Here is a 27555-nt window from a genome sequence, read left to right on the forward strand (position 1 = left end):
TGTTACTGCACAGTACTTCCCACACAACTGCCTTGCACACAATCACGTCCATGTCTGGCTTTCAGTCTAAGGATAGAAAACCCAAACATTAAAAAAGCAGATCAAAATGGCAACGTGCTCTCTTCAAAACCCAGGAATCCATAAAGCTTAGCCTCAGTTTTTGTACTACAAGAACAGAACATGAGGGGAAAGATGAGGAAAACTAGGTATCGTTTCTCCCATGATGTATATTTTACCAAAAACGAGTATAGCAAATTTCCTTAGTCACGAGGGCCTGAAAACAGAGTTTAAACCATGTAGTTTCTTTCTGCCCTTACCTAAGAAAAATGGGAAGCCATCATGACTACATGGGACCATGCTCTCACGCTGGCTCTCTTCCCAATGCTGTTAGTCATTTGGGTGCACCAGCGAGGGGGAGAGAAGCACTGCATGGCACAGAACAACCCTGCTCTGCCAGTAATTCAGAGGGACTTTCTGCCCATTTATCTCCCCTTCTGAAGTTCATTGTTTTACACTGTTTGCCTCACTCATTAGATTTGTCTTTATTCAATCAATGTCAAAGCCTCTGGAGCCCAGGCTTCTTGCACAACAGAAGTTTTATAGTAAAATAAAACAAAACAGTGTTCAAGATACAGAAGATGCTTTAGACTTCAGGAAAATTTATCATGAAAGGTAGCAGGGATTAAAACATTAAGAGATAATTGCAGAAAACAACCTTTAAGCAATACAAAATGGAACTAAAATGTCAAATGAACATAACAGAGGACATGAGTTCTCATTGTAAAGCCAGCTTTAAACACACTATAAATTTAGTTTAGGAAGGCTTTACTAATTAATACAAATGATGGGATAAAAAATCTGTTATGAAACTAATGGGAGATTCAGTAATATTTCCAACAGAAAACAATTCCTTATTCTAACCAGTCAATCTTTGGGCTCTGTATAGGAAATTAATTAAATATTCTTATGCTATTTCAGATTGTATTCATACTGAAATAAAGCTTTTTAAACTGCAGTCTTGACAGCCACACTTCCCTCCATCTCTCTTCTACTGATCTCACTCCACCCATCACCCCAGTCCCACTGCAAGGCAGAACAAGTCAGGATTTAGGATTCCTCTCACCTTTGATGCTTGTCGAAGCCATCGTAAGTATTCGGTGAAGTTATCAAAACAAATGTAATAGGTCTGGCTTTGAGGTCCAGAGGAGCTAAAAGCTAAACAGTGCTGGTGCTTTTTCACTTCTTCCACCTGCAGCAAAGGCACAAAACAGTTAGTGAACAAGAATCAGAAGTTCTCTGCAGAATCCCACAGGGCAAAGTTAAAACATGCCCAGAAGGAGCTCTAGAAAAGAGTTACTATCCCTCTAAAGGACTCAAGCTGAGTGTCAAATATTCACCAAACCTAGGTAAGCAAGGAAGCAGAACACCTGGAAGCAGTTTAGCAGAACTTTTAAGCCTGCTCACCTCTATTTTCCAGAATGCTAGAAAATCTGTTAAAAAATGACACAGGCTTTATGGCTAGAAGGAAAAAAAAAAGAACCCCAGCTCTTAAGCACATGACTTAAAGCCTCATGTCACAAAGGCAGAGCAAAACTGAGGTTGGCTTTCTCTGCTGCATGCAGAGACACATTTGGCAGGAATTCCAGTTTGAGCTGATAGCTGCTGGTAAGACTGAAATAAAGAGAAAATAGGTATATTCCTGTTATTTTCCAATGCTTAAAGGCATTCTGGATTTGTTTCGTTTTTCTATTCCAGGTTTTTGCAACCTTCTTTTTGCTCACCCTTTGCTAAGATATGCAAGACCTGAAGAGACTGACAAGTTTAACGAAGGAACCAAGGAAAGAAAACACCAAGAACATCAACATTTTAAGAAAGACCGAGAATCAAAACTGGTTTCCTAGGGAGAGACATTTAAAGCTGTCTTCAAATGACCTAAAGGATCATATTTTTTACTCCTGAATAGCAATACTATTAAAAACAGGCTTAGTAAAACACTTCGCATCCACCCCAATTAAATTCTTTGGCACTTCTCGGCTTGCTAAAACCCACCCCAGAATACATCATCCTGCTGCCGTGCGCGCAGAGTCCCACACAACTTATGGTGTTGGTGCCTCAGCTCCACAAGGCAGGAAGCACAACGTATTTGTGGGGCTGAGCAAGAAGGGTTTTTTGAGCAATAATTTAAAAAGCACTTAAGTCTGTGACAAGCATCCTCCAACTCCAGCTTTGTCAGGAGAAGTCCTCAGTACATTTTTCCCCAGCTCAATTCTCCTTTTCTTTTTCATTTGCTGACAACTTTCATTTTAACAGTCTGCATGTTTTACATTACAGGAGGCATTTTTGTGCCAGAGCAGCAACTTAGAAAGTCCATGCTAAGGATTTAAGAAAAGGCACACCACCCTTCTTTAAAAAAAATTCTCTTTTTATCTTAAAGAGAAGGCCTAAGAGGGCCCTTTCCAACATGCAGCAGCCAGAAATGCCATTCACAGCCAGAGCGTGTGCACAGAGGGGCTACGAGAGAGGACCCAGGCTCTACTTCAGTGCCTCCAGGAAAGGGCTACAAACCACGCCATGAATTGTAAAAAGGGACAGGAAAACACTCCTGGAAGCAGGGACTGGTTTCACAGCAGTGGAACAGGCTGCCCAGGGGAGTGGTGCAGTCACCCACCCTGGTAGTGTTCTGGAAACGTGTAGATGAGGCGCTTGGGGACACAGTTTTAGGAGGCAGGATGCTGAGAGGCTTACGCTGGGACTCAATTATCTCGAAGGTCTTTTCCAACCATAAGGGTCGTATGATTAATGAATAAACTGCACGTTCTGCATGGAGCATTACGAAGCTTGTTTGTCTCAAAATGCATCTTAAGTATTAAACTTATTAAAATGCCAAGTAAAATAACATGATTTCAGGTGTAAATTCAACCTGAGGCTGAGGGAGTAAAATGAATTATTTCCCCATCACTGTGAGTAACTAACCTGGTCATAGTGACCCCAACATATATTTAAAATAAAATAGCTAATGGCTTGTATGTGATTAATAAGAAAAATATCCAGCTTCATCTTTTTAAAAATAAAAATGTTTGCTACTCTTCACCTGCATTAGAACACTACTCATAATGCTGAATGCTCAAAACAACACCACCAACAAAAATAATTTTAAAAATACAGAAAACAGATGTTCAGAACAGACCTTTAACCCATTTAGCTTTGGCGCTTCTTTTATGTCCTTTTAGGTTGGTTTTCAAGTCTTTAGAGTAACACAGCATGGCTAAAAACTGGGCAGAGGCACACCCATAGGTCATACACAATACAGTTGTATGTAACATTTAGCTGTGTACGAATGCACACATAAAATATTTATCACTGCACAGAAGAAAAAGAGACTGTTATCTATTGAAAACAATGTGCTGCCATCACTGCTCTTTATCATTTTAGTCCAAACTTCATAAATTTTTAAGTAGAGAGTCAGTTATTTGCCCTGATGATCCCACCTGACAAGGCAGATTTTCTAAGGGAGGGGGGGAGTGATAACTGAACATGATCTTCTCTGCGCAGAGAGACGGGGATTTGGCAAACAGCATTAGCAAGCAATGCTAAAAACAAAATCTTACTTTTCCACCAATTAAAGGGAGGACATGCATCTTTCCAGTCTGGCTTTCTTTCACTGAGGAGACGATCAGACATGTTCCACAAAGGATGGCTTGGCGTCTCGTCCATCTGTTGACTGGCAAATGTATTTTCCCTTTTCGAACATTGTACATTCCTGAGAGCTGAATCCGTTCAGAGCTGCCAATGCTGTGGGGCTTCCCTGAAATGGAAACAAAAGCATCCACTTGATCACAGAGAATCTTTGCTGCTTTCATGCAAGTCTCCCAGACACAGACCTCCTGTGACAAAGGGAAAATTCAGCTTTATAACCATGTGTTTGGGTAATGCGGTATCAGCTCCAGTGCAGGCTTCCTTCATCACTAGTACATGAACAGGTTGCTCTCTTGATTAGATTAGACCACGCTCTTGCAGTCCCATAACCTGCAGTAGTCATCAAAGCACCAATTAACGGTGCCAACTTTCTTCTGTGGGACCTGACAACCAAATGTTCATCTCAGCAGTAAAGTACCTTGCAAGGCAGCCTCCTGTTGAGTGCATGCTCACTCTGTGGTAACTGCTGAAAGGGGTGAGGTACTCCTGCATGTTCATGGGCATATCTTTCCATTTCATTGCCCCTTTCCTTGCTATCCTTAAGGTCATGGTTTGAACAGCTTCCCATGCCGAGTAGTTCCCGCTCCCTCTAGCCCTCTGTTCAGTCCAAATCCGGCAGCAGAGGTGGTACCCTAAACTACGATGTAACCAGAGACAACCTAGACACCTCCAGGTGACTCTGCTTCAGTTGAGCTTTAGAAACAATGACGTAATTTTGTCCATATTATAATGAATTCTCTAGTTATAATAATTCAGATTATTAAACTAACAATTAGACTAAAACTGTTAAAAGACTCATCTCAAAATGGCTCAGAGTCTAACAAAATCATGCTTTCTACAGAAGCAACCTTTATAATGACACTTATCCCCATCATGTTGCCAATCTCCTGCCTCTCTTCCTCCAGGACTGCATTCTTTCAGGACGTAAATGGTAAAAGCACAATTCACTCTTTTTCATTCAAAGAATCAACCCCCCAAAAAAACCCTAGAGTCTTCTGCAAGCAGAGACCAGAGGTAATCACATTTAAGGTCAACTGTTTCTGGAGGAACATCAGTGGCAGTGAAACTCAGAAAGGGAGATCCCCTTGCTGAAGAACCAAAGGCTGTGTTACCTCTATGTAGCTTCCCCATCACAACACCCAAGATAGAGATCAGTGCAGGAAGATGAGTGGTTTAACAAGAGTGCTTCAGAAGAAAAGAATTATCAACAAGTTCAGACTCCAGAAAAGCAGAGGGTTGAATCTCTCTTCCAACCCAACTCTTTCAGATCAGGGCCAGTTAAACCAAGGCACTGACAACCACTGCACGCCAACTCCAAGCGTGCCTGTGCTCCTTGCAGGATGGCTCATTTGCCTCAGGGAGTCTGCTCTTTCCTTCCAATTACCCCACTGGAGACAGAAGACACTTATCACAGCATTTCTCTGCCCCCATCCTGCACCAAGCCTTGGCCTCCCCTTTAAGAGCAGCCTTCTTGAATCTTCCTGGCAGTTTCAAGAGCCAAGTCCTGGCACAGTTACCTCAAATCCCGCTCTGCTCTAATAAACGCTGGCATAGAGGCTACCACTGCCAGCCAGGGTGGATATGCAGGAACATTACTGGTGCTTGAAGCTAAAAGACAGAAACTCTAATGCCTACAGGATACTTACAGCATTTATTAAAATAAAATACAAAAACCAGCCGCCTTAAGAAAGCAGTAACTTCACTGCCAAGCAAATGCAATTCCAACAAGAGAAACTGTGGATAAACACTTTTCTCGAGCCCAGCAGAAGAGTGGAAGGGAAGAATGTGCACTGAACACATCGAGGTTGCACTGTACGCGTTGTACACAAAGTTACGGAACAACTAGTGTGGAAGACGAGTCACTAAACCAGTGAGCAACTCAGCACTCACTAAATACAGAAGCTGAATCGAACTCTGGATCCAGAATGCAAAAACCTAGCTGCAAAGTAACAGATATTTTACCTGGCTTATGCCAGCAAAGCACTAACTGTGCATAGTGGCAGTAATATCTCTGTAATGGACTAAAAAGTGTTCCACAGCGTCCAAAGTATGGCTGTAGGAAGAATGGTTGTTAGGAGTATGGACAGTTTCAGCTCAGAAGCAACTTTTGAAACAAGACTGTTTCCCAGAGCCTGTTTCTGGCTGCATTCCCTAACTTTATCACCTGTTTTGAAAAGCACAATTCATTGCTGAAGGAACTCTTGGGGACTGCAAAGCACAACCTGAATCCCTTGGGAAGCCAAGTCCATTCAAAATCACATATTTTAATACACCTGAATGCAACTTTATCCCTGGAGGAAAAAAGAATGGAGGTCACACCTAATATGGGGACAGCACCAATCCTCAGAAGTTCTTCGGGATCGTGGTGGGTAACAAAGGACATGGCCTCCCGCCGCAGCCAGGCGGCCTGGCAGGAAACGCGAGAACGCTCGGCAGCGGCAGAGCAGTAACACGACCTGGCTGCGTGCGCTGGGAAACTCAGTGCTGGGACAGCACACTAGCCAGCCACGCTGCAAGAGGGGTGCTGAAAAACTAGAGAGATTGCACAAAAGTTAAAATAAATAAAAATTTAAAAAATAAATCACACACACACACACACCAAAACATGCCCCTGGGAAACCTGCTTCCCGGGATGACTAAACAACTCATTCTCTCAAATTAACCTCATAAGTAGAGATGCTTGGACCAGTAAGGGTACTCATAACTTTCAAACAGGCAGTTTTGCAAATTTCTGATAAATTCAGCTGAGGTTATAAACTGCAAGTCATAGTAAATTACTGTTAAAAAATCTTTACTAAAAAAGCTGGAACAGAAGCTAGAGCAGAGCTATCCTTTGAAGCCTTCACGCTAGGTCTGAACTGTACTCTCTCTCAAACTACAGATTTGATGAAACAACTACCAGGGTAAAATCTCCAGCTATTCTCTCAAAGACTGTTTGACTGCTCCCCTTTGAGTCTGAAGGATTTAAAACACACTTCACCTTGCAAGTTCTGCTCCTTGCAACAGGAAACAGTCCTCATGAGAAAGGAAAAAATGCTAAACTTTTCACTAAAACAATTGTTCTCTTCATATTCTTGTCCACACAACTACATAACTTGAAATGTCTACATTTAATATTGGATCACATGTTGCCTGAAAGACAATCTGCTCACACATAATTCAGTTTTCTTCCTGCTAAAGGGTTGCTGCTGCCTTTGATACTTAGGAATATCCTAATACTATTATTATGCCAGAGAAAAACTCAACAAACAGCAAAAGCTGACAGCTTATTTTGAGTTTAAACAATGGTTATTCAAGGATATATCAACTAATAGTGAAACCGGAGTCCTAAATCCCCTGAAGTGGCGCAGATAAGTGGCTGCCTACCAGGAAGCAACCCTGCTTACTGAAAGACAAGCTTGAACAGATTGAGGTTTGGAAAAGCTCAACTAGTTGCTACCGGAAGAGTATAAAGAGTAGAAGTTTAAATGACCGCAAGCTACGGAGATACAGCCACAACACAAGGCAGCTGGGACACAAAAGCAGTGCAAAGCAATCCCCAAGCTCTTGCTGCTCCTCCCCTCACGGCAGTAACCAAATGAGAAAGGATCCACAATTGATGCAAACCACCTTTTTGTTTTATAGAGTGGAGTGGGGCAACGACAGCATCACCTGAACCACTTTAGCCAAGGACCAAAAAAAGGCAACAAAGAGCACAAATTCTTGGCCAATCAGAGCATCTCCTGTAAAATAAATCAATTGCGGAGGAAGCCTACCTGTGCTGCTGAAAATACTGTTTCCAGTGAAGGGACCAGCTGTTCTGAAACCACCTTCCACCACCCATCTGACAGACTTCCCCTTTGTGCTTGAGGAGATAAGTGAGACTCACATTCAGGTTTTGTCTTCAGTTTTTACTGTATGCAAAGGGAGCGGATGAGTTTTCACAGAGGTTTGTGATATTATTTTGAAGCTAACCGTTCTGCAGATAAAAAGGTAACCATAATCCTTTGCGACTTGAAACGCAAATTCAATTCCTTTCCAAAAGCTGAGGATAACTATTATTCAGACAGGAGGCAAGTGTGCCAGAACATCCCGAAGAGCTGCACACCAGAACGTGTTTTTCAGTTGTTAAACCCAACCAGAGCAGGTCGGGTTTTTCAGCAAGAAACCCTGAAAAGATTATTTTTTGTTCCTGTCAGGGCCCCAGATGCAGAGCACATCCACAACAGGACTTTTGTTCTACATGAGGCACTAGAGGAGACGCCCTGAGGAACTATGAGCAGACCATTCATTTGGCCGTCTTGACATTCATGGTTGAGCTCCTTGCACTTTCAGTTTGCCTTAAGACCTGGGGGGAAGTCAGTGGTATTTAGAACAAGGACACAGAAAAAAGCAGGATATCTGATTTAAAAGGCAGGACTGTTGTTTAGACCAGGAACATATGGTCCTTAACTGGAAGCATGGACGGGACACCAGTGATCTTTCCATAACGATCCTTCTCAGGCCTCCCCACAAGCCGCTTGAAGCCGTTTCGGGTACGCAGCGTACTGCCATCCTGCCTGGTGCAAAGACTCCAGGCCTTATTAAATACCCACAGCCATTTGATTTGGACTCTGGAATAAAGCTCTTTATCCTCGCAACGGAAGGCACATGGAATACGTTACTGTAAGAAGTTATAGGGGACTAGCTCATTATGGGACATGAAAGTATTTGGAAAAAAAAAAACTCTGAAGTTATAAAGCTGATTAAGTTGCAAGTACTTATTTTTCCACCCTGTTTGAAAAGTACAGCCAAAAAAAGACTGCCTGTAAAGAGTTATTTAAGATATTACCAAAATAAGAGGGGGCAGAAGTGTTGATACAGGAAACACGCTCACTTCTGAGCAGAGGGTTTTAATTTTTTTTTTTTTTTAATTACTAATATTGGTCTGTCAGAATGAAAACTTAAACTTCTCTTGGGCCTGTGTGACACAGGCAGCCTGGCTAGCTTGAAAGATTGAATTCTTCTCAGAGCTGTCTCAGGAGCCGCCTGGCAATAAAGACATCTAGCTACGCTGTTCAAGAACACACTTATACATCCTGTCGCAGGATGTATTCAGTAGGAATAATCTCCACGTTTGAGGATTTCCAGAAGTGACAGAATGACTCAGTTTTTCTGTGCCTAGTTTAGGGACGTCCTTTCGCAGCTGCAGCTGGGCCAGTAGAGGAGGTCATGGCCTTCATCCGCTCTCGTAGGGCCCTTGGCCTGGGGCCCGCACCACATCCAGTCCCATCAGCAGCAGCTCGCGGGAAGCTGGCCCCAGGCCCTCTCAGGCAGAGCAGACTGCTTCGGTTCCTGCGTTTCTCTGGGATTGTAAAGGCTCAGGGACAGCTCTGGCAAGACAAGGGGCCCCGCGCGGAGAGCGGCGGCCGCAGCCGTAACCCATGGCCGTCTTTGCCCACCTTCGGGAGGCGGGGAATGAATTGTTGCTGCTGAAGCCCAGAGCCCTCCGCCTGCCTCTGCTCCTGCACTAAATCCAGAGAAAGCTGTGGCCTCGGATATTTTGGAAGAGCCTCGGTTGCTTAAGGCGGCTTCCTCCCACATTCGTGTCAAAGCAAGGACAGCGGTACTGACTCCAGGCAAGGCCTCAACACAATGAGATGTATAAAAATAAAGTAGCAAGCTGGATAAAAAAAGCTGGAGCAGAGTAAAATCCACAGGAGAAAAAAACATGAGTAACATAATTCTGAAGCTATTGTACAGCTCTCATATTTTACTTTAAACTCACAAGGAAAGCTTACATGCAATAACATTATTATTAAAAAGAAAAACAGCAACAAAAAACAGCTTCGAGTGGATTTTCCTTGCCGAGGGTACTACACTGTCATAATTTAAGAAAGGCACAGAATCACCTGTTCACGCAGTTAACTAAGACCAAGGATTCATCTAATCTTGTAGTTTCTGGCTGCAATCAAGAGAAGATGCTTTTATAAAGATAACCAAGTAATATTTTACCTGGCAAACCACCTCTTCCAAAACCAGGTGTTGCATCTTTACATTCAAGTCTACTTAGACCCTTAAAAGTTCCTACAAGAGTGATTGATTTTGTACTGCTCTGCTGAACAAGGGCTTGAGTCCCCATTAGGCTGGTTTTATGGGCATATCACTATTAGAATAGATTTTACTCATTATACTCCTCCTGGGTTTTAATTTGGGGGCCGGAGGAAGGTTTGAAGTGGTTATTTCCTCTACAGATTAGCAGTTTGACTTCTCATACTTGAGGACTTATCTTTTCATTGAGAAATACAATTAGAGCATAAAAGCTGGATTTTATAGAATTGGGCTACTCCAGCCTTTCCTTTAAGGAGACATTCTTTATGAGACAAAACAGGCAGATGGACAAGCTTTCAGTAACTGGGAAGCATGTTCCAAATTTACAAGACCTTCCTTAAAGAGGAGTATTATCACTAGATGACGTGACAGAACAAAATACATGTATTAGTTTTATGGCAATAATCCTGTCTTCCATTTATATTAAATCCTCAACAGAGGAAAGGTTCATACACACTTCACGATGCAGAAAGTGTCCCTCTAATCTTCCCTCCGCTGAGACAGTGTTCAGGTTTTGATCACTGGGTTACTCCTTGTACCCTGTTCTCACAAGCCTCACCAGCTCCACAAATAAACTCTAATATGCTAACAACCCTTAAAAAACAGTGCAGATTAAAAAAGCAAAGCATTTCTATCAAGCATTACATATTTATCAGGGGAAAATTCTCTACTCAGCCCTGGTGAGGCCACATCTGGAGTATTGTGTCCAGTTCTGAGCTCCACAGTACAAGAGGGATGTGGAGCTGCTGGAGAGAGTCCAGCGCAGGGCTACAAGGATGATCAGGGGCCTGGAACATCTGCCCTATGAGGAGAGGCTGAGGGAGCTGGGCCTGTTCAGCCTGGAGAAGAGAAGGCTGAGAGGGGGCCTGATCAGTGTCTATAAGTACCTCAAGGGAGGCAGTGAGGAGGATGGTGCTGGCCTCTTTTCAGAGGTGGCCACCGACAGAACTAGAGGTAATGGCCACAAACTGAAGCATCAAAAGTTCCACAGGAACTTAAGGAAAAATTTCTTAACAGTGAGAGTGACAGAGCACTGGAACAGGCTGCCCAGAGAGGTTGTGGAGTCTCCTTCTCTGGAGATCTTCAAAACCCGCTTGGATGCAGTCCTGTGCCACGTGCTCTAGGTGACCCTGCGTGTGCAGGGGGGTTGGACTAGATGACCTCCAGAGGTCCCTTCCAACCTTAAGCATTCTGTGATTCTTTGATTCTAAATGGCTGCATTTGCTTTAGTGGCAAAGGCTAAAATCAACCTATATAAGACAAAAGCTTCTGAAAAAGTTAACAGTGACTCACAGAAATCACAAAACAAACAAACCAAAAAATCCATGTTAACCTAGCAAAATTTCTGCACTGGAACAACTTAAGTAAGCTTATGAGGCTCAAGGAGGAGGTAAAATAGTGAACAAGATGGTGCTTGCCATTAAAAGCAAGCGAGCACAGTGAGAGCTCCTCTGGATTACCAGGTAGGGGCAACACACTCTATGTCTTGGCGTCCCCTTGCTGGGACCGTAACGAGGGAGTTAAGGATTTTGCAGAAAGGCAGGGAGGCACTCGGGCTTCCTTGATGTCCTGACTTAGGCTTGGATGAAAAACCAAACCAAACAAACAAAACAACACAAAAGTGTGAATTGAAATCTATTGCTATGCCCAAATACCTCAGCTTGGATGAAGTTTGTAAAGGGGAGAGCGCTTCCTATTCTTCAGCAGTAAAGATCAGGACCCACTCCTTCAGAAATCATGTCACTGCTACGTGAAAAAATAATCGAAATGCAGTGAGGAGAAGGAACCATCAAGAGGAACCCATCCAGAGGAACCATCTGCTTTCTCCTGAACTTTCACAAGTAATAAAAGACTATAGTATTAGTCTGGAACCTCCAGGAAGTGCTAAGTAGCTTCCTCACCTTGGGCTTCAGATTCATTTAAGAAAGCTGCTGAAGAAGATTTTTGACTAATGTTCTACCAAGTATTTTTGCCAAAAGATTTGCACCAATACCTGATCGCATCTCTTACCAGGATAGCTTATGAAAACAATACCTCGGCAACAGATTTTATGTTATCCCTTATTAAGATGACCTCAGGAAGCTCAACTTCTGGAACAGTTTTACAGTTGTGTATATGCTAATATTAGAGTTAGGAATTTAACACATGAGACCAAAAACCTAAAATACACCAGCAGTATCACAACTTGCAAGAGAACCTGTACGGTTGTGGGAGGATATGAGCCAGTGACTGCTCAGCCTCATCCTTCCCCTTCTTGCCCCCCATCCCAATCTCCCTGCAGCAGGGCTGAAGGGCATCCTGGAAACACGCATCCGTGTTTGGGAGATCTTGCAAGACTGAATTCTACTTCGGGTATTTCTAACATGCAATGGAGCTACAAGCAGAGAAAAATCCAAGGGATGCTTACCCTAATGCCAATTGCTATGTTGGCAAAAGCTCAGGGCTAACCAACTGTCTTGGGCAAACCTGGAGTCTTGCTGGAATCGAAGAGCAAGATAGCGCTTGGTAACTCCACCGAGGTTAACAGCAGCTTTCGTATTTTATCAGCTCAACGTATAGTCTAGTAATTCTAGCTCCAAATAACTGCTTGAACACATTTGCCTCTGAGAAGGAACGATGGCAGCTCCTGGCAGTGCTTCATCTGTATGGCTTAATACCATGACAGAAAGATAAAAAGCACTGAGTTTTGCCAGGAAAACCAAACAAAAAAACCCGCACACAACAACCTCCTCTCTTCCCCATCCTCCCTGCACCTGCCTTGTCCTGAGCACAGTACCACCTGGCAGGCCAAATAAAACGACACCATCAGTTCAGCTGAACAGCTCAGCTTACAGAGCTGAAAAACGAACACTTCTCTGCACACTAGCTCAAGGATGGTTTCGTATGAAACATATCAACACTACTGCCACCCCTTTCAAGGTATTCTAGGCTAAAATCTGAGCTCATCACAAGATGATCAAACCAATTTGTCTGTTAAGTATATTCAAATTGTTAGTACAGCAATTCTCTCCTTACTCTTTCATCAAAAGTAAGAAGATTTGGTATTCCATAGCATTTCTAAAAATGTATGCTCATCTAAATCTTTACAAAGGTAAAGCATTTTAGATTGCGATATTTTCTATAATAATAATGCTGATACAGCAATCTATTTACAGATCAAAATCCGTAAGTTTCATAATAAAACGTATCTGATAAGCAGCCTTTCTCAATACAATCTTGCACATTGCAAGGCTATGACTAGCACATCTTATTTAGATCTAGCTTAAAGATCCCAAAGCATTTGGAGAGGGAGCAACATTGAAGATGTTACCTGTTGTCAGGTCAATTCTCTCCCAAGTTTAGCACTGTAAAGAGAAAGCAGGAAGGCTGGATTTAAACCTGTCAACTGACAGACTGCATGGCACAGCCTTAAACACTAAATATTTCGAGTTCTGTTTCATTAATACCAGGTTTCATTGCTAGGACAAGGGCAATGTCCCCACAACACACTTTTGCTCCATTATTCAAGGCAGCCTGCTCGCAGCTCGCTCTGCAAGCTTGGCTCAGATGTCTCCTACCTGGGTGGCTTTCTCCACATAATGGCAGCCAAGATGCACGTGTGTTTGTGCTTCTGTAAGCAACACACTTATACAAACTTTTTTTTAAAAAAATAGTAAATCTAAGGAAGAGGCTCTTTAGTGAACAGCTTTGACCTCAGCAAGCAGGACGGAGCAAAACGTGAGCTGCAAGGACTTTAACAGGGGAGGTCTCTTTAATACGGGCAGCATTTGTCTCCCCTTCTCTCCTGTGACTCCAGAGCTAGGGATGGTTCCTACCCAGAACCATAACAGCCCCTTCTCCTCGCTTTGCTCTTGGCAGCTGTGAGCAATCTCAGAGAGAAGCCTGCACGCTGAAAATGGAGAGAAAGGACCAATAGGCACCTTCAGAAAGTTTCACTACCTTGATTTCTGCCAGCTCGTGACAACATGGCTTTGTGGCTGGAGGACACATGCCCTTGGATTGGTCTTAAACAGGATTACATCACATTCCATTTTTATTTTTTAATTTACATGACAAAACTAAGGTTATGCTGACAGACATGAGATCTGTCTGCAAACACATGAAAGTATGCAGCAATAAGAGACAGCTCATATCAAACCTCCACAGTTCAGACTAAATTCCAGTGAAAAACAAAGACAAGGAGAAGGCAGCTGGTTTCACAGCATTAGAGAACAAGGAAACAGCAGGGAGCAGGAGATATGTATTATGAAGACACATGAAAGGGAATATTTTCCCAATGCCCTCCTAGCCTTGGAAGCAGGCAGAGTAAATTTACCACATGCCCAGAAAGATCAGGTTTTACACTGCTGCTTCTCTTTTCCGCCACAAAGACCGTAAGTAACTGGATAGCACATGGAAATTATTCGGGGAGCACATGTTAAACAATTTTATTATAAAGAGAGGGAATTATTGGGGGGGGGGGGGAATTATTGGGGGGAGGAGGAGAGCACTGAGGAAAGATCAGCTTTATCCTATCCCTCTTTAACTTAAATCAACTGCCACCCATCTGAGTCACCTCCAAACTCATCGGCTTTATGTCCAAAGTTCACAAAGGGTCTGTGATAGGACCAGCACGCCTGCTAGCTAATAAGCCTCACTAACAATTGTTTCATATTATACAATGAAATGTATACATCAAAAAAAAAATCCATACCCACAGCAAGGAGAGAAAAAGTCTGTGCAGAGGTCCGGTTTTACAAGCATGCAGTCAGATTTAGAGCTCTCGAAGCCAGCTTTAGGTCAGGAAGTTGTCTATGATAAATCAAAGCAAGCTTGCAACTCCGGCTTTGGCAGGAAAGTGAGCATGCTAAAAACAACCCTAGGAACTTAAAAGTTCATCAGAGAACCACTTAAATGCTAGTTCCCAGTAATTTTAGAACCAGCTCCTTTAATACTCCCTGTGAGTGCTTTCTACAACACTGGTGGCATAGATTTGAGGCTAGGAAGTGCCTCCCTGTGTGCGCCTAGAGCACCCATCCCAAAGGCCAAGCGCCGTCACTATTGGAAGCTTAACCCAGGCTCCTCCATGTCAATGGGCAGGGGAGCCTGCCGGCTCCATGTGGCTCCGGGTCATCCCGGCAGCTCCCCGAGAGCAAGCCCGTCCTCCAGGGTGAGCTCCAGGGCACGCAGAAAGTACCCGGGCAGAGCAGCACAGGAAGAGCTTGCAGCGATACCCCCTTTGCAAGCACTCACAGCACTGAGTTTTAAAAGTGCTTGGATACATTTTTGAAAGTAATCCTTCCGAAACACTATCTTTTTGACTACTCTGTCTGTTTACCCTCAATGGAGATAGAGGAACTGAGACTCCCAAAGGATTTTTTTTGACACAATTTATCTTTGTTCCAAATATCTTCATCTCCACCCCAGCAAGAAAAGGAAGGAAGACGTCAAGGGCGTATTATACTCTCAAGCTGTTTTTCAGTCCTCTGTGGATTGTTAGTGCTTATAATGCTGCAGAAACAAAATAAAGATCTATTCAGTGAACTTTACTATTAGGAGCAAAGCAAGCATTAAACAATTACATTTAAACTATTTACTTTGTGCAAAGAAAGTACACTGGGTACAAAACGACAGAGTGAATCCCCAGACCTCTAACACTATTTTTCTTTAAATCAGTGGTATTCGTATCAATGATTCAGAAAGAGTTACATGGTACTGTCAAGTGAAATGATTAATAGATGACCTAATTTTCTGGCATTTTAAGTATTAAAAGATTTCCTGTATATACAACAGATCACATGTTGACTACAAGATGAAAAAAAAAAAAAAAAAAAAAAAGTAAAACACCATGAACCTATTCAATGCCAAGTTTTATTAATGTGGTAAAAAGAAGGATTCAAACATTTATTTTCTTGTACTTTGTTACTATTTTAGATAGGCACTCACCAACAAATGAAGTATACATGCCTGAAAATAACTCCTCTTGAAGCTGGAGGACTTTACACAAAGAAATAAGAAAACAATATTGAGAACACGCTTTGGCTTACACAAAGGGAGAATATACCCAGTAAAGATGCTCCAAGAAAAGGACGAGACAAAGCTATTTTATCAGCAGGAACTGAAATTAAGTCCATTCTCTCACTCTTACTAGGAGACTGGTGAAACTCCTCATAAAATTCAGCTGGCCACATCTCATCTAAGCCAGCAGTGTCCAGCGTGGAAGAGTGAAACATTTCCTGCCTGCTCTGCTTTGCCACGACCCACGCGGTGTTCAAGAACCTGTGGTTTTGCCCTGGCCTCCTGCCGGCCCCGGGAGCCGAGCGGGCAGCGAGCCAGGACCATCCCAGCACAGCAAGCTGTTTGGATGTACTTTGTCTCGCTGCTCCAGTGAGCTATTTGTCATTAGAATTGTTAACATAATGTGAGGATCCATGAAATGAATTTCAGAACATTTTTGGCTCGCATTTTAGTTATTTGTTTTTTCCCACAAGAAGGTACCATCATCGTGACTGTTCATAAGTGAGAGGCTTTGAGCAAGCACATTGCTTTGAGCTGTATGGAAACATTTCTGTAACTCTGGTTTGAACAAGTTATATAAGTTTCTTGGCCTCCTTTCCCAGTGAGGAAGAAATCTTTTTCCTACAATCACTCTTGGTTAATTTTTTTCCAATGTTTCTACTACTTACAGGGCAGAATTCACCACTGGCTTCATAAAGTGACCTCAGCATTGAATCACACTACTTTGCTTTGGAAAAGAGGGCACTGAAATTTGTAAGCTGCCTCTGAGGAAACAACTTTGCCTCTTACCTGAGAAACACCTTTTCCTCAGCCTAGGCTGAAAGAGATACTGGATTCTTAGCTTCTCACCTCGATTTGAACAGTAAAATCCATGTAACAAAGTCATTTTCAACTAAGAGTATAGACAATCCCCGAAGCAAGACAGTAGGAGGCTTGGAAGAGTAGTCAGTAGTAAATATAACGGTAGTCTTTTCCAGAACTGTACGCAGTTTTCACTGTGCAGGATTCAATGCACGTCCAACTGTTCTCTTAGTGAAGTTCCTTAGTGGAGACTGTGGAAGTGTCCCGCACACACTACGTCAGGCCTCGGGAGACCAAACTGAAATGCATGTTATCCCCAGCTTTTCTTGCCTCCCAGATTTTATGCTTTATTTACCATTCTTCAGAAAAAGTACACACACAAACGTTTTTAAAGCATTCTGTGCGAGCTGCAAGCAGAGCAACTGTTTTCAGCCAGCTCATTAGGGAAAATCTGTTTGGGAGCAAAGTAAAAACAATTCAATACAAAAGGTCAGAATCGCTTTAGAATCTATTTGCAAACTTAACAGCCCTAACTAGGCACTACCACAATGGCACCCTAAGTACAGTCGTTCAGGATTACAGTTCTTGGAAATAGCTGCAACAGATATTTTCCTCATGACTAAATATAATCTTCTCAAAGATGCCTCAGACAGGGCCTTAACTCTTCCGTTACGGAAGTCTGCTGAAAGGTAAAAATGGTACAAGCAGCAGCTCCAGAGACAGCAGCAGCTAGACAAAAGATTGTGAGGATGAAAAAAGAGCAGTCAGGAAGTCTGTCCTTTCCAAACATACAGCTCCTTACCAAGGCACCGCCAGCTACACCTGCAAAAGCCTTAGAACAGTAAGATTTCTCTTGGATAAGGTCAAATCCACAGGACTTGGTCTACTCTTGCAGCTTCCTCCTTAGCGTGTAGGACAGTAACGGTCCAAGACATTGCTAAATTTATTATTTAAAATGAAAATATTTTGTTTCTGTTTATTTAAGTCTCTTTCTCCTAGACCTATTATTGAAGGATTAAAAAAAATATATTAAATACAGTACTTGTCCTCCATAACGTAGACAGCACCTCGTTACCTGTGGCAGAAAGTAAAGGCCACAGCAGGCGGGAAACGCAGTGAGTGCTGCAGGCTCCACTCTGCTGCCCAATGCTCACCCATCCCAAACGTGCTTCTGGGACAGCCCCTGTTAGAAAGCTCCAAAGACCTGTCCAGTTTCAACAGAAGTGGCATTAGCCAACATTGCCAGTCTTATTGGCAAAAGGTAGCTTCAATTTAGCAAAATTTATGCAATATAGGCATGTTAATCACATGTATATAAGCTACTTGATCCCCATCCTTCAGAGTTCACCAGCACTGCAGAGAAACATATCAGAAGTAAAGTTTTAAAGCAGAACAAGCGAACAACACTACAGCAAATCTGTAGAGCAAACAGCAGCAAAACAAAAAACACAAACACATTCCAATCTAATCCTGTTATTAGAGATTCAGCCTTCCACGTTATGTAATATGTTAGGAGAGCAGAACCAGATGTACACACTCAGAAAGGTGAAAACAGCCTGTAAACTTACAAAAAACCAGAAATACCCAACCATTGGATTTGTCAACCTGCCACTAACCCACATGTATATCACATCAGTGGAAATCCAACTACACTGAAACTTAGGACTTCTTTTAATTTCCTAGTTTGGAGGTAAACTATCATACATCTAAACTTTTCAAGCCCAAGATGCAAAACCCTCTGTAGAAAGGCAATAGTGCTCTTACCTCTTCCCCAAAACACTGCTTATATCACTACACATCCCCAGTCCTAGTCTGCCTCCTCGTCTATCCCCTGCTGATGTTCCAAGTAATATTTTCCAGCTTGGAGTTATAATGCAGACAGATTTCCACCCCTCTTTTTTTTTTTTATTAGCACATTACCCCAAGGCTTCTCATCCCACTGTTCTGAAACAGAAATAGCAGCTTTTGAAGAGAACCTAGCTACTTGTTCCTTTAAGAAGGAGATTATTGTGCTAGCACAAAGGTTGTTGTTTCTGACTAACCGAGTTACTCGAGCATCCCGCAAGGGCCCATTCAGAAGTTCCTCATTACTTGTCCACACAGATTAGGCACGTTAGTGCTGAAGCAGCGGCCTTACGTAAAAGGCTGCTCCTCTCCTGTGCTTCATTAGCTCCAAATCGCATTCACAAAACAACGCACTGCTCGACCGCGTCCCAGCACCACCACTTGCTTCACCATGGCCCTTGTATGCAAGGCAGAGTGCCGCTGCCGGCACGAGGCTCCCGCAAACCACTGCGGGCTCCCAGCCACAGCGCCCACTGCTCCCGCTCAGTGCTGGGGTGTTTGGGAAGAGCGGGAGGCCAGCGGGTATGGGCAGCCGCAACGGGCTGCTCCGTCCTCTGGAAACTGTAGCTCGCTTCTGTCTGCCGATGAAGCGGAGGGCTCCTCCAGCGGGCAAGATTCAGATATTTATTCAACGTGACAGGTTCAAGCTACTTAACAATGGGAGGAGAGCGGGGATAAAATAATGGTGCAAGGATGTTATTAAGCAGAGAAGCAGCAGAATAAGCACTGACATATCTCATTGTACATCTCAAGCACACACACTATTAAGTAAGCCTTTGGTAACTAGAACAAGTGATCTGTATCATGGAACAAAAAAAAAAAGGCTTTCAAAATATAGACTGTCTATAGATTGTCTGCATTTTGTTTGGGTTTAAAGGCAGCAATCTGTTTGCCTGAGCTAGTGAATACATTGTCAGAGTCGTCCTGTTAAAGAAAGAAACTGAAATAGATTCTTAAGATGGAAAGTTTTCCACAGCAAACAAGCAACGTTAGCCCCTGGGCTTGTTTGCTGTGAGGAACCGTGTTGGTTATGGATGTGCCTACTGAATGGCAACCTGCAGTATTCGGGTCACACAGAATTACAAGTTGGAAACAGGACATATGTTACTGAAAAAAAGTATTGTTGCTTTTTGTGCAGTAGTATCAAACCTGGAATCCTAAACGTGGGTGCCATGGCATGCTATATAATGCCCAGAAAGTTCAGCAGAGCAGGTCTGTGTTGCCACAGTACCTGATTTTTCAGGAGAGAACCATGCTCTTGCCATCAGTTAAAAATTTGCTTGGCTCTGGGCCAGGCTGCATGAACAAATTTAACCAAGTTATCCCTAGCTTTGCTCATCTGTGAAGCCAACAAAATGTTCAAGGTCACCAGGACTTCTAATTCATAACAATCCAGTTTCCATGAGCCACCCAGAAGCCTCATCATCTCTTCCTCCTGCTCTACAAACCCAGTCTCCTCACGTGCATCCGCACACCCTGTACCACAGGGAAACTCCTGCGAATGACTGGGATCCCACACTTGGCCTAAGCGTCCTCACCAAGTCTTCTCAAACAAGATTCATTATCCTAAGAGCTTCTCATACATGCCTTTGTGCACAGAGAAGTTCAGAGGAGGGATTGGCACTTTCTAGCTGAGTTAGCATTTGAGGAGGAGTTAAGCTCACTCAGAAAGCTCCCTCAAATACATAGGGCAAGTTGCAGAGCAATTACTCCAAGAGGTTCCTCCCAAGACTACCATGACTTTTGGTTGGTTCAATGAAACCCATGCTCACAAGCCTGCACTATCTGTAGGGACTGACTTTCCCCAAAGAACTCCTGCTGGCTTTAAAGGAATTGGTTCCACTCCTGTTCCAGTCCTCAGAAGGTGCTTCCTCCCACTGAGCCCACTGCAGTTCTTACTGAAGAAAAAGCTGTTCAAAAAAAAGGCCAGAGAACTGGTAACACAAAGCAACATTTTGGAACAAAGTAATCACTCTTCTAGCCGGTTCCACCCTGAGGAGCATTGAATGCTGCTCCCACTGTCTGTGTATGTCAATCTAAGTCACTGGCCCACAAAAACCCTTGAAGTAATAGTCTGCCTTCAGACTCCATGTCTGGATTCAACATCACTTGCCTTCTTTTTCAAAGGAACATATACGGTTTCAGGATAGCCCTTTCTGCAATATTAAGACCAAAGATAGAACTTTGGTTCTTTCTCTCCAAGATGGAGGGCTTGCTCCTTCCATTTCGAACTGGGAATTGTAGGAGAAAAGAAGTAACATTCGATTTTGCCAGGCAATAATTCAACAGTAAAGGAGTAAATACTATTTCATAACCAGCACACCACAAAAGATAAATTTTCCATGCTTCTGTTAAAGCATAAAGGCTCCCCAGTGTAAGACAGCACACATCTACAGGCTGACAATTCCATAACTTAATCCAGAGATACAATGCGAATAGCTGCCATTATTAACACAAACACACCTATTTAGAAAAATATGAAATCAAGGACTACTATTAAAAACTCTAGACTTCACGGGAAAGGTCATCCTGTTCCCACCTGCTAACTAACTTCACAAAGCAACAACACATAATTATTTTCTTGGGGCACAGAAACCCATGGGTATCACAGTTTGTCTACAGTCAGGCAATACAGCAGACAGCTATCTTAAAACAGCAAATCTGCGACCAGCCTCCACTATTTTCGTCTCACTCACTTAGGCATGTGCTATTCCTGTCTCCCCAGAAAGCTGTTTTTCACATGTCACAGGTCATAGCCCAGCACCTAGAACATAATTGCTATGATAAGGCATATGATACTTCACGAACAACAAAAAAGCAATATCATACTAAAACAAGTGAGCACAGTGCCATACATCCTACAGAATCAGGATTTACCTGTTTATTTCTTTTTAGCACTAGCCTGGCCACTTCACTGTAACATACCACAAAGCTGCTGTTTTTATGACACATTATAAGATATCGCTTCAAATTTAGAAATATTTGTCAAGTTTGTCTATAGATGGCTTAAATTAGGCTTTCTTGCTTTGCATGCCCAACTCCTGCAGAGCAACGTTTTGCTGCTACTGTCCTGCAGAGACCACCAGGAGGGCAAGAGCACGTGAGCAGGAAGGTGCCCAGCACATCTGCTGACCAGGAACTGCAGCTCCATCTCACTTGCACAGCTACTTGCCACTCAGATGAAAGATACTTTTACTTCAGACAGCACAGATGAGATTCCACTGCACTTTTTGTAGTTTTGAGGAGCAGAAAGCAAATCTGCCACTTAGTGACAGATAAGCCCTTCTTCTGAAGGGCCTTGACACTGACAGGCTTTTGCAGCCACGCAGCAGCTCAGATAATATTTCTCTTCCTCAAGCAAGCAACTCCAAAGTAGAGCGCAAAGTACATTTGCAACAGAACTTCAAAGCAGTTGCATCAACAAATTCACTGCTCATTATCAAAAAAGCCTACAAGCAACGCTCACACTTATCCCAACCTTAGGGGTTATGTAAGAGCACAACCTCAAAGCACATTATTTTTTTATTAAGGCCTAGATAAAGAAATTTTAGTTACATTACCAAAACAAACTTAGTCAAGCACAGGAGGACCAGCAGAGGACCCCAAAGCTATCTTTTTAGCCACCCTGAAAGTGGCTTCAGCAGACACTGTCCACGCAGAGATAACTGGTCCACACTAAAACAGAAGTAGCTAAATTCTCAGCTGAGCAAGAATAATAATGTTGCTCCCCCAAAACTCATGAGTTGGTGTCAGCTGCAACTGGAGTTCCTAAGAAATTGAATACGTAGTGTCCTTATTTACGCCCTGACTGAACTGACTGATGCTGCACAGGAGGAAGTACTCTACTCCAAAGCAAATACAAATAAAACTTTGTTGAGTTTGGGTCTTCAATCTCTATTTACTTTTTCCTCAGAATCTCTCCTAACTACTCAAGCATTTCCCACCAACTTCTGCTTTATTTTACTGTTGGGTTTAGTGTCAAGAAGAACACAGCTTCTGTGGACTGAAAAAACTTGCACAAACTGAAGACTTAGAGGCTGTTCTCAAGTGACCTAAAATCCCCTCCAAGTCCCACACTCTGTTGCTTCCACATTTACAGTCAAAATCCAACAGTGAAAAACCATGACCAGGGACAGGCTGAAGATACTGGATCTTGTAGATTTCCCTGGCTTTTTATCATTAAGGCAGCCAAAGGACTGCTCCACACAAGGACACTCATGATCATACAACACCTGACAGGCGCAGAACACCATGGAACCAACTTATCAGTGAAGACAACAGCTCCGTAACTGCATCTTCACTGCAATTTATTTTTTGTCTAAAATTAAAGTGCAGGTTAGAACACAAGTCTGCTCTCCTCTTTCTGTCTTTCTACCACAGATCTGTTGGACCAAAGATTTTAGATACATTGTCTTCACTCTTTTTCCACAACTCTTATTCTGGGATACAGACAGAAGCAATTCAAAGGAGATGACATGAACGTACACCAAAACCATAGGGTTCCTTAGAGGCAAAGAAGCACCCTCCATATACAAGATAAGAAAGTTGGGTATATTTTGTGCACAAATATCAGGATCTCCATAGAATTAGCAAAGGTTGGACAAAATACAGAGGAGGAAAAAACAACCTTTCCAAATTTTATTTCATCAATGGCTTCAGAACAATGGAAGAAATGTGATACTACCTGCCTTAAATCAGAGGGTTATTCTAGCTTGCTAACTGGCTATAGAGTAGAGGCATAAAGTATAAGGTGCAAACCTGACCCTTACTGTTGCTACCAAAAATAAAAATCAAATCAGTGTTAAATAGTTGTTTTCCTTTGATACTTTTAAGTGCTAAGAATTTTTAAGGCTCTCAAGACATACAAACATGCTACTTTTTTTTCCCTTTGCACAAGCCCTAAGTTTGCCCATTTAATTTCCAAGCCTGGTCAAACTTCCCAATCTCATTTATTTGCATTTAAAAAGTACAGTAAGCCCCGCATACTATACCAACATTTCTCTAAATCCACACAACAGCTTCCAGATTGAACCACAATGCCATCCCTCTTGAACTGGAAGTCATTTTCACCAAGTGAAAGAAAAAAAAAAACAAAAGAATTTTAAAAGTCCGTGATAATTAACAATCAACTCAGTAGCCTAAAAAAACATTCACAGCACTGTCAATCTAGTTCAGCTTCCTGTGCAAGGGAGGAAGTTTGCTATAAAATTGTTCTAGAACTGACACATTTTAATATTTTTACCAAAGTACTGGAGATTTCTGAAGCAATCAGCTAATATTGTAGGCAGTTTCCTATTAATGTAGTGTAATTATGGGGAGCCAGTCTTCCTGTCTTAACAGGAATAAGCATTTCATGCACCCTTGCTTCCTTCCTAGGACATGAAACGCACACAGTGCTCAAGGGCCGATTTGCTGGCCGGTTGCTGTGGGGTATGTTTGTGCTACTGGTTCTGGTCGGTGGTCTGGACGGGTCTGTTCCAGCTACAGCGCTCTTCTCGGCGCTGATACTGCAGCGCCGTGTCCAACTTCACGCATAGCTTCAGCTAAGCACATAAGCTGGGTCTCTGCAGAGCACCATCGAGGATGCTCGTGTGACTTTCGGAAATTGCTGCAGTCGCTTGTATCTATGCCCAGGTGAGCAGACACGTAGGCGGCATAAGTTGGTGACCTATGTCTGACTGCTCTCTTTACTAATAAGCACGTCAAATGGTTTGACTGTAGAGCTGCTATCACCCAAACTCACTTCTGAGGTACTTTCTCACACCACCTCTCCTGTCCCAAAAGATCATTAACAGACTTGGCTCCTCTTTACTCGTGCCTGACCTCTGTGCATGGCCCAGCTACGGGCAGCACGCTGCTTACCATCAAGTACGCTAACACAGAAGACCCTGTCGATTCACCCTCCACGGAGGCCTCTCCCCCAGGCACCCTCAGGCCCAGCTGTACCCCACTGCATGTCCCGCAGCACCACGGTACCGTCCCGGCTGCTGTGAGCCCTCCTGCCTCCTCTTCCGTCACTCATTTCCACCCCGTGTCCCTCTCCCATCCGCAGTTTTGAGAGTGTGCGCTTGTTGAACTGTGCTGCTGGGCAAACTGTGAAACTATGCTGCTATATGAAATATTTATCTTTCATATACAAATGGAAGAGCTTTTCTAAGCTACTATTGCTTAGAGAATGCTTCAAATCTCAACACCTTGCCCAAATCCTACCCACACCGTAATATCTGAGCAAGTGATTTCTTCACATATAAAAGACTAAAGTATAAGAGTCAGGCAGCAGTCAAATGAACAGAATATGTCTGATCCGAGTTCCCAGACAAGCCACAATTACCAGACAAATAAGACTTAATTCCATCCCTCCCACGGTACAAAACAGTAATGCTGCAATCAGCCTGTAAAAGTGATGGAGAAGGCACAGAAGGAGAAGCTTCCATTGCTTGGGCACGTAGCAGGAAAGCACTCGGCAAGAAATTCTGGAGCTACACGTGATGAATCACACATTCATTTGCATGTCAATATCCAAATCACTTAGTTTCCTACAGTTGAAGTGGTATCTATAAGATCTGGGAACAAACTCAAAATGGTGAAGAATAAAAAAAGTTGCATAGAGCATACCCAAACCAGGTGAGTTAAATCTGATTTTTTCCCATGCCAAAACACTGTGCGTCTCCATGTCTCTGAAGTGAACTAGGGAAACTCCCAAGCACTTCCGCAAAAGGCATTTTTGGCTTCAGTGACTTTTATTTAGAATACAAGACGATCAGAAAAATCTACACAAGACAGTGCTTCAAAAAAAAGGAAGCGGCAAACCACAATTCTTCGTTATGTTGTTATTTCTTGGGGAAAAACTCACCCAACAAGATGCTTGCCTGGGAAACAAAGCATCACTGAAGGTAACAGCATCACAGCCGGCACATTCCACACCCCAGCTCCAACTCTGGCTCTGGGCCTGGCAATGGAAGTCTCCGTGGGCCTCTCTCCAAACGAATGCCCTCCCGGCTGATAGCAAGGCTGTGGTGGAGGCTGATTTCAATATTTTATCAAACCATTCTGTGAAAAGGTTGCTCAGCTTAGAGACCGCTCTGAGCAGTGGCACAGAGAGCTGAGCTACACAAATGCACCAAAATGCCTGCTTGCTGAATACCCAAAGTTCTCCCTGCCCACAGGGTTAGCACCTTGACAAATGCTGTGTCGGAAAAGTGCACTCTCGTGTCGCCCTACTGGGAGAAAACACAACAATGGTTAGTAAAGTCACTGAAAAGCAAGGTCAGGAAAGTTAAATATAATTGTTTACCTACTCCACCAGGTAGCTCATTGACCTCTGACACCATTTGCCTCCTTCAGTTAAGTATCAGAAATTTAAATTTTAGTTTACAGTCTCAGATTAACTGTTCATCTCAGTGCTTATTAAGTTTTATATTGCTCATGTGAAAAAAAGAGATGGAACGTAAGAGAAGTTGCCTCCTGCCTAGGCCAAACATGCCCTGCTATGCTTATGTCTGTACTTGCAAACAGCCACACTCCACGTGCGAGGTCAGAGGCGGCACCTCCACGTTCCCTCCTGCACGTTTGTTCTGTATTTGTTCTGAGTTGGATTTTGTTTAAAATCTTTCACAGAGTTCAGAACCTAGAAACAGCAGCGGGGAAGAAAACAGCAACCTGTAGCCTACGGTCAGGCTTCCCTGTATCCTCAGTCCCCGAAGTGACCAACACGTTAAACGAGAAGGCGACAATGCAAGGCACCCCAGAGCAGGACTACATGCTCTGTTCTGCTTCAAGCACAGCAGGACCACCAGTGGCATTTGCTGCATTTCTCAGAATCCAGTTTTCACAATTTGGAGACACATTCAGCTAGAAAGGGGGGTGGCAAGTGGAAAGCTGACAATCTTTGCCCCCTAATAAGGGGAAAAAAAAAAAAAAAAAAAAGCTCACAGAAAGCAGATAAAAAGGAAAAGCAGTACACCTGTCAAATTCCTCATTTTTGCTGTAATCACAAAACTGTTTTCTTATCCTAAGTGGATAGGCGATAGCACTGGTGACTTCCTCTACTGTTACAGTCACTTTACCTTGTTCTCATCATTCTGCAAGAATCAGTTTAGAGAAGCTTTATAGAAAGATACAAGTACATTTCTCAAATTTTCACTTCTGAATATTGCAAGCAAAAACAATATAATTTGTTTGCTTTGGTGTTAAAACACCTGAAATGTGTTCCCTCTCCTCCATCAAGCACCCAAAATCCTTACATCTGCTCAAGCATCCTTCAAATTCAAATGAAATCTTTCTCTTTGCCTAAATATCAATTTTTCTATCGGATTTCTGCCATTATGGAAAAAATATCACTGCATTCAGATACAAATATTCCCCCAGCCCAATGACATGTTTACTATCTTAGTATTCAAAGAAAAGCTAAGTTTTCATTAATATTGTCAAATCTCAAGCATGCAACTTGAGCACCCGACATCCCCAAATTTCTTAAAAATATTGGTCCTTGAGCCTTTCAGTTGCTTGCCCTCAAACTTCTTCTCAGAGATGCAGAATTAAGTCCTATGTCAGAAAGGCAGACAAATAGGCGAGGCCCCTTCTTCTCACCCCACTCCTGGCTAAGTTTGTTTTCAGGCATTTGGCTAAGTGCAAACTGAGCAACATCCCAGTGACTGAGCTACAGTCCAGTTTGAAGTTTGGAGACAGTTACACTTCTTTAACTTCTTCTTTCCAAGGTGCAGGCACTTACTACAGAGGAAAAAAATGAAAAAAAACAAAAACACTATCAGGCCTAATTATTTCCTCTATTAGAAAGAAAAGAAAAAAACGGGGGAGGGGGGAGAAGTGCCTTTTAGGTCTCCAGCGTTAGATCCCAGGCACCCTGTCTACTCTGCAGCAAAACTACTTTCTAGAGCCACAGTGCAGGAGTCCTGCAAGCAGAGGGGGAAGCTGAGCTAGTGCTTTCCCTTAAGGCCGTATGCCTTACACAAACTCTCACAATGCCATGTATGTTCACTACCCGCCACATCTTTCCATTTTCCCTGGCACTGAGCAACACACCATCATCTCCCACCTTGGAGGAGAAAAATAAGAGCCATGAGGAGCTTGTCTACTGACATCATCTGGGTATCAATAGATGCTGTTATTGAAGACAGACCTTGAATT

General features: G+C 43.0%; 1 protein-coding gene across 1 annotated transcript in view; it reads right to left on the bottom strand.

Annotated features, from left to right (window-relative positions):
- Window positions 1–27555, bottom strand: part of PHLPP1 (PH domain and leucine rich repeat protein phosphatase 1) — a 127821-nt gene that overhangs the window by 53323 nt on the left and 46943 nt on the right. Inside the window, exons 2-3 of the mRNA XM_088521338.1 lie at window positions 3609–3805; window positions 1124–1249 (exon numbers count right to left, since the gene is read on the bottom strand). Of these exons, the coding sequence (XP_088377464.1) occupies window positions 1124–1249; window positions 3609–3805 (323 nt within the window). The remainder of the gene's footprint in view (window positions 1–1123; window positions 1250–3608; window positions 3806–27555) is intronic.

Source organism: Tinamus guttatus, unplaced genomic scaffold (assembly GCF_059628265.1).
Source record: "Tinamus guttatus ecotype Peru unplaced genomic scaffold, ASM5962826v1 Tinamus_guttatus_pri_ptg000117l, whole genome shotgun sequence".
NCBI lineage: Eukaryota > Metazoa > Chordata > Aves > Tinamiformes > Tinamidae > Tinamus > Tinamus guttatus.